This window comes from Hemibagrus wyckioides, linkage group LG17 (genome assembly GCF_019097595.1).
Source record: "Hemibagrus wyckioides isolate EC202008001 linkage group LG17, SWU_Hwy_1.0, whole genome shotgun sequence".
NCBI classification, from domain to species: Eukaryota; Metazoa; Chordata; class Actinopteri; order Siluriformes; family Bagridae; genus Hemibagrus; species Hemibagrus wyckioides.
This window is the reverse complement of record NC_080726.1, coordinates 127514-139688: the sequence shown is the minus strand read 5'-3', so window position 1 is coordinate 139688 and position 12175 is coordinate 127514. Positions and strand designations below refer to the sequence as shown.

General features: G+C 42.9%; 1 protein-coding gene across 2 annotated transcripts; it reads right to left on the bottom strand.

The window, feature by feature from the left end:
- Positions 1-564: 564 nt before the first annotated feature.
- On the bottom strand, positions 565-11809 carry u2surp (U2 snRNP-associated SURP domain containing). 2 transcript variants are annotated; one of them, XM_058414449.1, is made up of 25 exons: positions 11613-11809; positions 10684-10782; positions 10221-10332; positions 9800-9921; positions 9645-9712; positions 9474-9562; positions 9310-9392; positions 7811-7976; positions 7401-7612; positions 6762-6805; positions 5262-5366; positions 4992-5058; positions 4722-4888; positions 4377-4539; positions 4193-4272; positions 4033-4120; positions 3727-3858; positions 3435-3621; positions 3061-3138; positions 2912-2966; positions 2651-2807; positions 2463-2573; positions 1862-1983; positions 1595-1768; positions 565-1000 (listed from the first exon to the last, which is right to left on the bottom strand). In XM_058414449.1, the coding sequence occupies exons 1-25, from the start codon at positions 11688-11690 to the stop codon at positions 862-864; spliced, it is 2898 nt and encodes a 965-aa protein (XP_058270432.1). In that variant the 5' UTR covers positions 11691-11809; the 3' UTR covers positions 565-861. The 2 variants fall into 2 exon arrangements, with proteins under 2 accessions (XP_058270432.1, XP_058270433.1); XM_058414450.1 differs by lacking the exons at positions 6762-6805; positions 7811-7976; positions 9310-9392; ... (4 more) ...; positions 10684-10782; positions 11613-11809 and having other exon boundaries at positions 7401-7592.
- Positions 11810-12175: the final 366 nt, after the last annotated feature.

Sequence of the window (12175 nt, the reverse complement as noted above, 5' to 3'; positions counted from 1 at the left end):
TTAGCACACCCTCACCAGGCTTTAGAACAAGAACACTGGTGGATTTTTGGAGTTCTACACAAAAAAACAATCTTTAAAAACTATCCAAAGAAGTTTTTACTACAAATCATAACATTAGCATTAATAAATCTCCAGAGCCAGCTGACAGAAGAGTTTATTGAAGAGCCTTTACTCCAGCCCAGACTCAGAGGAGATGTGGTCAGTCTGAGACGTTTGTGAGATTAAGTGTTCACTGGAGCTGCGTGGATAAAGCTGCTAACAACTACTGTGTGCTAATAACCACTAGTTTAGTATAATGCACAAAATTAGCATGTGTGCATCAACGGAAGTCTTATGGACTTCAATGTGCATCAATGGAAGTCATTTAACTTTGGCGAAAAGGCTTTCATGAAAAGAAAACCTCCATAGTATCCATGGCAACAGGGTCCTTTCTCTCTCAAACATTCTGACCACAAAGGAAACCACTCCAGTGTCCACTGTAACTCACAGTATCAGATACAAGATGATAAAAAAAAAAACCCTCTCCAAACGTTCCATTTAAAATCAGCACATCTCAGGAGAAAGTTCACATACGCTGTGTCTTTATTGAAAATCAAAACATCTATACAACTGAAACATACACTATTTTAATTTACGTCATTTTTGCAGGGACCTAAAAACCACGAGCAAAAATACCACATCGTTCTGAGAGAGAGCACAGCACTGGCTGGTAAAAACCTCAGGGTCGAGAACCCTCTTCACATGGAACCGCAGGAGTGCAGCAGGTGGAACTGAACCTCATGGAGGAAGAGGAGGAACCAGGACGCTTCCTACACGCACTGATGAGATGAAAGTGAGGCACGGAAGAGATGGAGACCTTTCTCAATGTTTGCTCTTTTTGGATTTTTTGTGTGAGCGGTGTGGGGAGCGGGAACGGGAGCGGGATTTCTTAGAGGACTTTTTGGGTGTCCGTGATCTGGACCTGCGCGAGCGTTTGGGGGTGGCCAAGGGCGAGGGCGATCTGTGAGAGAGAGAGAGAGAGAGAGAGAGAGAGGGAACATGAACACACAGCAAACACTGTCAGAATTACACAGCAGACAGAGCTGATGGACTGTACCATTCCACCATGAAGGTAAGTCACAGAAAACCCTGGAATAATTCACATATAACTGTACATGTGGTGGAGACAGAGAGGGAGCTGGAGACAGGGACAGACAGGTGGAGACAGAAATAAGCAGATGAAGATTGACAGACAGGTGGAGACAGAAACGGACAGGTGAAGATGGACAGACAGGTGGAGACAGAAATAGACAGGTGAAGATGGACAGACAGGTGGAGACAGAAATAGACAGGTGAAGATGGACAGACAGGTGGAGACAGAAATAGACAGGTGAAGATGGACAGACAGGTGGAGACAGAAATAGACAGGTGAAGATGGACAGACAGGTGGAGACAGAAATAGACAGGTGAAGATGGACAGACAGGTGGAGACAGAAATAGACAGGTGAAGATGGACAGACAGGTGGAGACAGAAATAGACAGGTGAAGATGGACAGACAGGTGGAGACAGAAATAGACAGGTGAAGATGGACAGACAGGTGGAGATTAAACTGACCGTTTGGAGGATTTTCGGCTACTGTCTCTGGGCGAGTCTCTGTAGGTGGAGCGTGAGCTGTCCTTGGTGTGAGAGCGGTCAGAGCGTTCGGAGCGCGGTGATGGAGACCGGACACGGCGGGTGCTGCTGCTGCTGCTGCGACTCGGGCTGGGAGATGGACTGTGTCTGCGCTTCCTAACCGATCACAACACAGGGATGAGTTTAAATGGAATCACTTTTGAGCTCCGGACAGCGGTGTAACCCGACACAGTGGGGTGCGGAACTTACTTCTCTTTTCTAGTGGAAGAGGAGTCCTCTTTTTCCTTCTCTTTATGCGTTATGTCAGATTTGTCTTTGTCCTTTTTCTCTTTTTCCTTCTCTTTATCTTTCTCCACTTCTTTTTCCTTTTCCTAAAAGTTTTCAAACAGAGAAACTTCAGCATCATGTCCAAAACACTCCTGTGATTCCAGCAGAGAAGCGTTTTCAGGTCCTGTTCCAGGTATGGACCGATAGTGGACAATCTCATTTTATTCAACAAAACATGTGATTTAAAGCTCATCCAGGACACAGGAATGTTTATACCACACTGTGTGGCAGCATGACACTGCCCTCACAACCAGACTGTGGAACAGTGTCTTTCCTCAGGCCATCAGACTCCACAACACCCAGAACTCTACTGTACTGGAGAAACACTGGTTTATCTCACTGTGTACTGCGTCAGCTACATATATAGCTGAAATGACAATAACAGCTGGACTTGCTTTTAATGGCTGCTATAGCTAAAAGTGACAGTAATGTTTAATTCACAGAAATGCTAACCCCACCCACATACTCCACCCTCATACCCCATCCTCATACCCCCCACAACTTTATAAGCAGTGTGACTGACCCTCTGCAGTAGTTTGTCCCTGTAGAGTTCCACCTGCTCCTGAATGCTCTGGCCAGATTTTTTGGACCGCTTTCCGGACTCCAGCTCATCCTGAAACTTCATCACTTTGAGCTGTGAACAGAAGTGTTATTAACCACCTAACAGAACACCGGGCAGTACACAGAGCAGTGTGTGATGAGTAAATTCACCTCGATCTCCCGCAGTTTAGCGCGTTTCTCTTCACTCATCTCTGATAGTTTGGCTGATTTGGAATCCTGATGTTCCTCTCTTGCAGGCTGGGAATGAGACTGTGGTTCTGATAAGGAACTCTTCACAGCCTCCTTCACATCGGCCTCGTGTGTTTTCCTGTTATTTACAGTGCTTTGTTACTTACACTCACAAACAAGGAGTCTCAAGTGGTCACTATATCTTATAAAAATATTTAAAAAAATCATAGTGTAGATTTTTACCTCTCCCCACTTTTCTCAGACTCCTCAAAGATCTCCCACTTTGATGTAGTTACAGCTGTAAATCAAACACCAGTACAATATCTTTAAACACACACAAACACAAAGGAGCTGGGGAGGATGATGAACTCCAGAAAAGTCTTCATAAATACCCTGGGCCTCGAGAGCAGCTCCGTCCACTTCCTCCCACTTAGATGGAGCCATTTTAAACCCAGGTTTTGGCCCGTCCACTACACAAGAGAAGTTCAAATCAGAAATTATTTTTTATTTGAGTATTTCACGTAAAAACGTCAACTTCTTTTTCTAAACCATTACTATTGTGTTAAAAGGTTGGGATTAAAACATTCCTCTTCTCCTGTATCTGATTAACTTCAGTCTGTTTATCTCATCACTCTCATCCATCTCAATAAGATGATTAGTAAAGATTCCTGACACATGGCCTAATGGGTGGAGTTAACTTCTTGAGCTCTGATCTTCTCACCCTGTGCATGTATAGCGAATGCAGGTGGGAGTGTAAGTGACTCACAAGGAAGGCCGTCCAGTTCTTCCTCTGATCCTTTTATTGGAACACCATCCAGGTCGTCCAGCACAGCACCATCTAGTGGAGCGCCATCTATTGGTGTACCATCAACATCCTCTAACGGAGCTCCATCCAACTCCTCTTCCACGATGGGGGCACCATCCAAATCCTCAGCCTGTTCAATGGGCTGACACTGACACACACACACACACACACCAGTAGAGATGAACATAAGAGAAGATGCACACTAGCTCATGAAGGACAGAAGTGAAACATCTCCATGGTGTTAAATTTTTACCTCTGATGCTTCTACCTCCTTTTCTGGATCGAGACTGACAAGTCCCAGGAAAATGTTCTGGAGTTTGATGAGAAACGGATCCGGATACAAGGCCCAGTCCTCCCACGCTCGGAAACAAGACATCACTCTTTGCTGAGAAGAGAAAGAGAAAAACAACTGAAACTAATTCCATCTGAGTGAGGTTCAGGCAGGTCCTACACACACACACACACACACACACACACACACACACACACACACACACAGAGAGCAAGTAAATACTACAGGCTCTCACACTAACGTCATTAATATATCAGAAGTGTGTACCTTAAAATGTTCAGACTGTAAGTGCCCCTGTATCGTCTTAAAGGTGATGTTGAGGTGAGAGAATATCTGACACAGCTTAATCTCAAAGCTGGTGAAGAAAAAACAGCAACTTAATGACATACTGCTTACAAAATGAGAGAAAACTGTGGAATGGACTTACAATTTCCGATAATAGGAGGCGTTAGACACTTTAGCAGAGGAGTTATACAACACATCAGACACCAAATATAACCTCGCAATCTGTGAGGAAAATAAAAATAAAAAAGGATTAATAATCAGAACAGAAATCTCACTTCCTTTTTTTTGCAGTAAAAGTCACAATAATCAACCCTGTCTGTTCTGACCTTTTTAGGAAGCGGTGTTTTCAGAATGGACAGAGACTCAGTGATGCACTCGACTATCTCCTCTGCAGCATCTGCGTGAGTGAGACAGAACAGCATGGCCTCAGCCACGTCGCTCCTCCTGGGGGTCAGACCTCGCAGAATCTCCTCTAATTTATCTCTTTCACTGTAAAAACACACACACGCGCGCGCACGCACACACACACACACACACACACACACACACACAGTATAGACCAGCCTTGAGTCAGGTGATTTGATGTGTGGTACAGGTTAATTGTCATTGTTAATGGAAGGATTCTTCCTTCTGTTTTTTTTTTCTGCCTTCATGTGTATGATGTATCTTACTCGTCTTTCAGTGATCCTTTCTTAATTCCTTCTTCCTCCTCATCCTCTTCATTCTCCTCCTCCTGTGGTGTGCCGTGAAGGTATGGGTTCAGAGGAGGTGGCCGCCACAACGAACCGTTCTTAAATAATCTGAAATCGTCCGTCCTCCATTTAGTTGGAGAATCTCCCTGTGTGTTACATTTCAGACAGAGTTCAGCCTCCGCTCATACTCAGTAACGTCACAGGGGTGTGTGTGTGTGTGTGTGTGTGTGTGTGTGCGCTGATACTTACCTGCAGGATGGAGTACAACTTCCAACGGTAATACACATGAGCTGGGCTCTGATTCTCAAATAAAAACCTACACACACAGGTAACTGACATGTAAATGACATCATACACAGGTAAATATTTCCAGATTGTTTCAGATTGAAGCCTCTTTATTGCCACAGCAGTGTGAGGTTCCTAATCGACCCATGAGTCTTGTTTAAATTGTAAGTATAATGCAGTTAACCTGAACTCTGAGTTAAAGAGGTCAGGGAAGAGCAGAGAGAATAAACTCACCTGTACAAGGGATTGTTAATCTCTCTGTTCATGATCATGGCCTCAAACATAGGACCTTCACGCACCACAAACTCGATCATCCGGTGGATTAGACAGAGCAAATTCCTACAAAAGCAACACAGTTAGACACGGATTCAGAGCCATCACCAAAAAACACACACACAGATTCACAGTACACAGACACACACTCCCTACTGCATTATCTCTGAACATCTCTCTCTATCAGTCTCTGACTCTTACACACATTACTCCGTTATCTCAATCTCTCTCACACATGCACACACACCCACTCACACACACACACACACACACACACACAACCGTACATTGAGATGTGAGTGAATAGTGAACAGTGCAGTGTGTAAGGTTTAAAACTGACTGGCAGTGTAACAACACACACACTCTGAGAATGAGGACAATGGCAATATGCTAACAGCACTGCTCCAGCACCGCTCCCCTGCCTCTAACGTCACCTAATGCTTTAGTCACCAGGCCGAAGGGACAGGACATTACACCTAGTACATCATGTAAAGATGATTCATTGCTTTGGGTCAGAATGTAGAAAAATCACAGTCACAAAGCATTGGAGCCGATCATACCGATGTCTTTCTGTATACTTTCCCCAATCCTCAGTCCTGTGACGTTTTCCTGGTCCCTCGCTGCTGCAGTTCAACTGGTGCTGCTCACCAAGGCCAAGGTCAAAGGTCACTCGACACTACAGGGGATTGGGTGCTGCGCTTTTGACCCCCACTACTGCAGCGGTTCAGGTGAGCATCAGCCAGAGGCGTGCATGTGTGTGTTTACGGTCACTACTGTTCTTACTGAGAGTGTCGTAGAGAAATCATGTGTTTAAACGCTGCTCAGTGTGTGTGTGTGTGTGTGTGTGTGTGAGTGTGTGTACATGCATGTGTATGTAAACCTCGTATCATCATTGAAGGTCCCATTATAACACCACCACCCTCAGGTGTGTGAGAAAAAGTGTATAATACAGAAAGTGGGGATGTGCTAGCTTAGTTTTAATGGACTACTGATCGGAAGGTTGTCAGTTCGAATCCCGGGTCCACCTGAGCAAGGCCCTTATCCCTCAACTGCTTACAATTTCTGAGATAAATTGTAAGTCGCTTTGGATAAAATGGCAGAAATGTAAATGCAAATGAAAGTACATAATGCAACTATCTGAATCTCATCATTTTAAAAACATACAGCAAGTGTATGTTTATTACACACACACACACACACACACACAAGACAAAACACTTTCAATACACTTTAGAACTGGTGATGATCTAAACTAATATGTTCACTTTAATCAACTCTGGGGTTTTCACACACACAGACCTCTCTCTCTTTCTGTGTGTGTGTGTGTGTGTGTGTTCATGCACTGCCTCAACTGTTGCTCAGCTGAACAGCCTGTGTAGTGCTTGCATGTCCAATTGTTTATAAACTAAAGAGATTTTGTCTACATTTGATAAGAATTTGGAGAAGAAGAGAAACATGTACCTTTCTGTTGGGATAACCACTTTGACTATGGCTTGCGACAGAGTCTGGATATGAAGTCACATCAGATAATAAACATAGAATAGACGTGAGTATTGTTAAAAAGGAAACAAGCATAATACTATATGCAACATTGACCTACAACAAACAAAAGGTCTACGCTGGTCAGTTTTAAAACTTTATAACTGAACTACTGACACTTTTACACCACACTGTCTACAAACATCTTAACATCTCTAACAACAGAACAAACAACATGGTGCTCTGAAAATAACATCAAGAGCTACAGATAAGGAAAAAGGTGCATTTTAATTCTAATGACTTACCTGGATGACTGTATAGTGTTTATTCTACTTTACAGTTAGAGATTTCACTTTCACATGGTTTTATTCCTCACAGCCGCCTCAGGAATCCCACCACAGATTGGAATTTTCTTTCACTCCGAAGAGGCGTATTGGGCTTTTTATTGCCTTTCTTTATTACTCTTCATATTTAGGTACTTAGATAAATCTCAGACTTTGTGAGGGAACTGTGAGGAACTCACCCCAGTGTTAAGAATAAAGCCTTTTTCTCACAACTAACTGGACAGAGCTAATTACAGCTTTATGGGTGTGTGTGTGACGTCAGTGTGGAGCGAGTTACCTTCTCAAACTCGTCTTTGTTCTTGGGAGGGGGCGGCATGGGGGCATTGGGGTTCTTCAGCCTCTCTCTGGGCTGAGCATTGAAGGGCAGACCAGAGGGTGGAGGAGGGAGCGTGTGCTCCATCATGGATGGAGGGATGTAGATGGGGTGGGGGGGGATTGGCACACCTTTGCCCCATCCCAGCTTCATTTCAAAGTTCATGATCATTTTTCCTGGAAGATCAAAACCATAATAATTATAGGTTAAACGCTGCAGGGTGGTGAAGAACAACTTCCACACATGGTCTGAAAAGTCAAGAAGAACTCTGTGTTCTCAGTGAGCTGTAGGTCAGATGAAACACATGTAAACTGTGAAGTGATGAGTGAAGAGTGAGGAAGTGAGAGGTGATGAGTAGTGACACACATGCATACCGTTTAAGTGTTTAAGAGCCCGCTCCGCATCTCTCCTCGTCATGAAGGCCACAAAGCCACAGTTTCTCTCTCGGGCTCTCTCCTCATCGGTCCTGGGCCACATGATCTTCACACTCGCTAAGGGACCGTAGCGTCCAAACTCCTGACACAACATCTCCTCGTTCATCTACAGAATACCAACACAACACAGTCCATCAAAAAACAGTACGACTGGCATGACCACGGTCAAAAGCATAGCATTTTAACACACACACAATTTAGTGACTTTTAAGAGCATTAATCAGTTATTAAGAGTTTTATTTATTACAATAAATGTTGTGTGTTTGTTCTATTTACATTTCTGGCATTTTGCAGATGCCCTTATCAAGAGCGACTTACACTTTATTTCATTCTATACAACTGAGCAATTGAGGGTTAAAGGCCTTGCTCAGGGGCCCACCAGGGGCAGCTTGATGGACCTAGGATTCTAAATCACAATCTTCTGATCAATAGTCCAACACCTTAACCACTAAGACACCACATCCCCCATTCCAGTGACACTACAACTCTATGTCCAGTAAAACAAGCCTTTATCATAAATACACTGAAGCACTGCCATTTATTTAATTATTTGGGATATTTCTGCTTGTTATGATGTCTGGGTCAGAGAGCAGGGTGACCGGTGAAACAGTACCCATCGGAGCAGACAGGGTCAAGGGTCCTGCACGAGGGCTTAACAATGGCAGCTTGGCACCATAAAAACTACCATCATAACGCAGCACAATCCCAAATGCAGCAAATAAAAAACTGAAGACGTCACTGCAAGCCATGGACTACAAATAAAATCCACTCCTAATAATGTACATCAGAACAATATACACTACCAGTCAGAAGTTTGGACACACCTTCTAATCCCATGGTCTTTCCTGATGTTTATTTCTCTCTACATTGTAAAACAATGCTGAAGGCGGCCGAAATCCACAATAATGTCCTTTGAACAGTTGATATTGAGATATGTCTGCTACTGACGCTCTGTAAAGCCTTCATAACGCCTCTAATCTGAGGTGCTGTTAATTGGTGATTTCTGAGGCTTTAACTCTAAATGAACTTCTCTGCAGCAGAGGTCAGTTTTGGTCTTGCTTTACTGGGATGGTCTTCATGTGAGACAGTTTCATCATGGTGCTTGATGGGTTTTGCAAATGCACTTGACAATACTGTTCTTACAAGAACTATTCCAGAACACCTGACCTTCGTGTCTTAAAATAACAACTGACTGTTTTTTGTTGTCATTACATATGGATTACTGAAGTCCATGTGTGTTATTTCATAGTTTTGAAATCTCCAGGATTGTTCTAGAATGTAGGAAATAAATCCCTAAACAAAAAACACTGAATTAAAAGGTGTGTCCAAACTTTTGACTGGTAGTGTACATCAGGATATGTGAGGCTCTCTGGACATGGCCGTATAAATGTAATGTAAAGTGTTAAAACACCGTTAAAGTATTAGTAAATGTAAAGGACCTGAGGATTTATGTTGCCCAGGTACAGGTTTGTGGTTGTAGGATCTCCAACATCATGTGAGCCTGGAGCAGATTCATCTAAAACTGAAAAGGCACAAACATCACTCCATGGTCATACAAGAACACACACACACACACACACACACACACACACAGCTAACTTACAGGATCGTCGTCCTTCCACGTTTGGCAGAGGCTCAAATCTACTGACTCGACCCTTCATCCTGTGACGTTCATCTCGTTCCTCCTGGATCCTAAACACACACAGATTTAACAAAAGGACATTCTGTGTCTCACACACAGACAGACAGGACATGGTAACCCACACACACTTACTGTTTCAGCTCTTCTTTGAAAAGCTCCAGGTTGCTCTTTTTCTTCTCCTTCTCCGCTTTCTTCAAGGCCTTGAGAGATTTCAGCAACAACATTAACACTTCTCCAGTTTGTTAGAGATGGAGTGAAAAGCAGAAAAAAGCAGAAAGTGTGCTCACATTGCGTTTGTCTAAAGCCAGAAACTGTGGAGGAGTCTCCAGCGGCAGAAATGTTTTAGCTTCCAGAATCTTGGATTTGGGTTTATAAAGTTTGCCTCTCTTTTCATCAGCTGCAGCTTCCTCTGTGGAAGAAACCAGGAGGAGGAGGAGGAGGAGGAGTTACACAGTGAGCTTCATCACCTACACACACTAAATACTTCACCTTTAACCTCAGTGTCCAAGTGTCCTTTACTCTGACACACATATCACACCCTACAGCTGGACTTTAATGAGGGGTTCATGTTAGAGCCACTGCAGAGTGAAGTTTATTACCTGGTGGAGTTGACATTGGTCAGTGTGTTGTGACGTTGGTCAGTGTGTTGTGACGTTGGTCAGTGTGTTGTGACGTTGGTCAGTGTGTTGTGACGTCATTTTTAATCACCTTTAGAAACGTTGGCGATTCCTCCTCGGACAAATGTTTTCACTCTGCCTTCACCTCCCTCAAAAGCAGCAAGGAATTCTTCATAGATTTCTGCAGCTGCTTTCTCATCCTCCTGTTCAGCAAACACACACACCATTTAATATATATTTTACTGATATTTATACCATGCAAGGAAAATCTAAACTTCATATAAAACTAGAGTTAATAATACACCAGACTGTATATACATGTCACTCACAGAGCGTGTGTGTGTGTGTGTACGTGCCTTTATACTGATTAAAAACAGAGAGAATTAATTTATATAATTCATGATAAGAAAAATGCAGGAATAAATTGTGTTCTAGAGACAAAACACACACGTAACATGCCACATGTCTAATCTTGAGACACACTCTTTGCTTATTTACACCTGATCAAATCACCTGAGACAGGTGTGTTAATACACAGTGTGAAGAGAACACACCTTCTTCTTCAACTCGTCCTGTTCCTTTTTACTCAGAGTTCTTTTAGCCACGGCCATCTTCCCAATGCTGAAGGCCTTCAGTTTACTCTCTAACAGAGCCTGAGAGAGAGAGAGAGAGAGAGAGAGAGAGAGAGAGAGTACAGTAAACACCATAATGTTAATAAAGTTCAGGTGTATTTCTCTCTGCTGCAGTCTGATGTCTTTATAAATCACCACATGAAGATGAAACTCTACGGGAACCAGAGTTCAGAACTGTACTTTCACACCACCACAGGCTTTATTATTATTATCATAATTATTATTATTACTATTATCATTGCTATTAATATTATTTTGCTAGAAAAATATTATAGATTGAAGATTAAATCTGTATAAAGATGTACACCTGATTAGCATTAACTCTGTTTACTAACACGTGTAGAGTAAAATGTACAACTCTTGCATTTCAGTCTCTTACTAAATCACACAGGAGCTGAAATAAAAACACACCTTATATTAAATAAACTCAGTAAAGGAATAACTTTAAACAGGAGTGAATATTTAGCAGTTTATTAGCAGTACAGCTACACGGGAGAGTTGCTAACATGCTAAGTAGTACTTTTTTGTGCCGCTTTGTAGTTAAAAGAAATGTTAAAAATAAGGTTATAATTGTTGTGTTATCAATTTTATAAAGTTTTCAGAAACTATAAAGCTAATGTGTGCTTTTATTTCCAACACGCTGTGTGTTTAGAAGCTCATGTTCGCCAGGTAGCAATCAACAACAACGTCATTTTATCCTTTAGCTAACGGGCTGGTGTTAGCGGGCTGTGTTAGCTAAAGCTGAGAAGACCCAACGCACCACAGTGGGATCTGTTTATTGTTTACATTCCACACATTACCTAACTGGACAACAATCATTGTGTAATTATTATAAATGAGTATAAATGTACCTTTGAGCTGGCCTTCGGCGTCCCGCCTGGCGTTTTGTCCGCCATTTTCCCACAGCAATGCAAAGCGCTGGGCCGCATCCAAATTACAGACCGTTACAGACGTAGTACACTATATTGGGTAAAGAAGACGTTACACCACAACCTATGTAGTGCACTTTTATAGGAAGTAAAGCTGCATTTGGGATTCAGCCTCATACAAGAGCGTGTACCGTCCTGGCAGCAATGAAAGAATGAAAACGTTAACGTCGGTGAAGACCGAACCGCCCCCTACAGGCCCTGAAGGGCACTAAACTGGGGTATGAAGTGCACTTGTACACGAAGCAAAGGGTCATTTGGGACTCAGCCAGATACACAGGCATGTATTGAAGTAAACCCTAACCCAAGGAGATGGTGGAGGATTTTAGAAGATCTGAGCCCTTGCTGGACTTTCCTATGTCCATTCTTGCGGTAGATGTGGAAGCTGTGGAATCCCACAAGTACTTTAGATGTTCCTGGACTGGGATTAGACACGTAATCCTGAAGAAGCCTACAGGAAGGGACAAAGCAAATTCTAGTTCTTTTCT

Bases quoted from the DNA above. Each gene is read 5' to 3' on its own strand.
- u2surp (XM_058414449.1), bottom strand. From the start codon at position 11,690: ATGCGGCCCAGCGCTTTGCATTGCTGTGGGAAAATGGCGGACAAAACG. The intron at 2,967-3,060 runs GTATTTATGAAG...TTTGATTTACAG, and splicing joins AGCTGCTCTCGAGGCCCAGG to CTGTAACTACATCAAAGTGG. The intron at 1,769-1,861 runs GTAAGTTCCGCA...GTGATCGGTTAG, and splicing joins TCTTCCACTAGAAAAGAGAA to GAAGCGCAGACACAGTCCAT.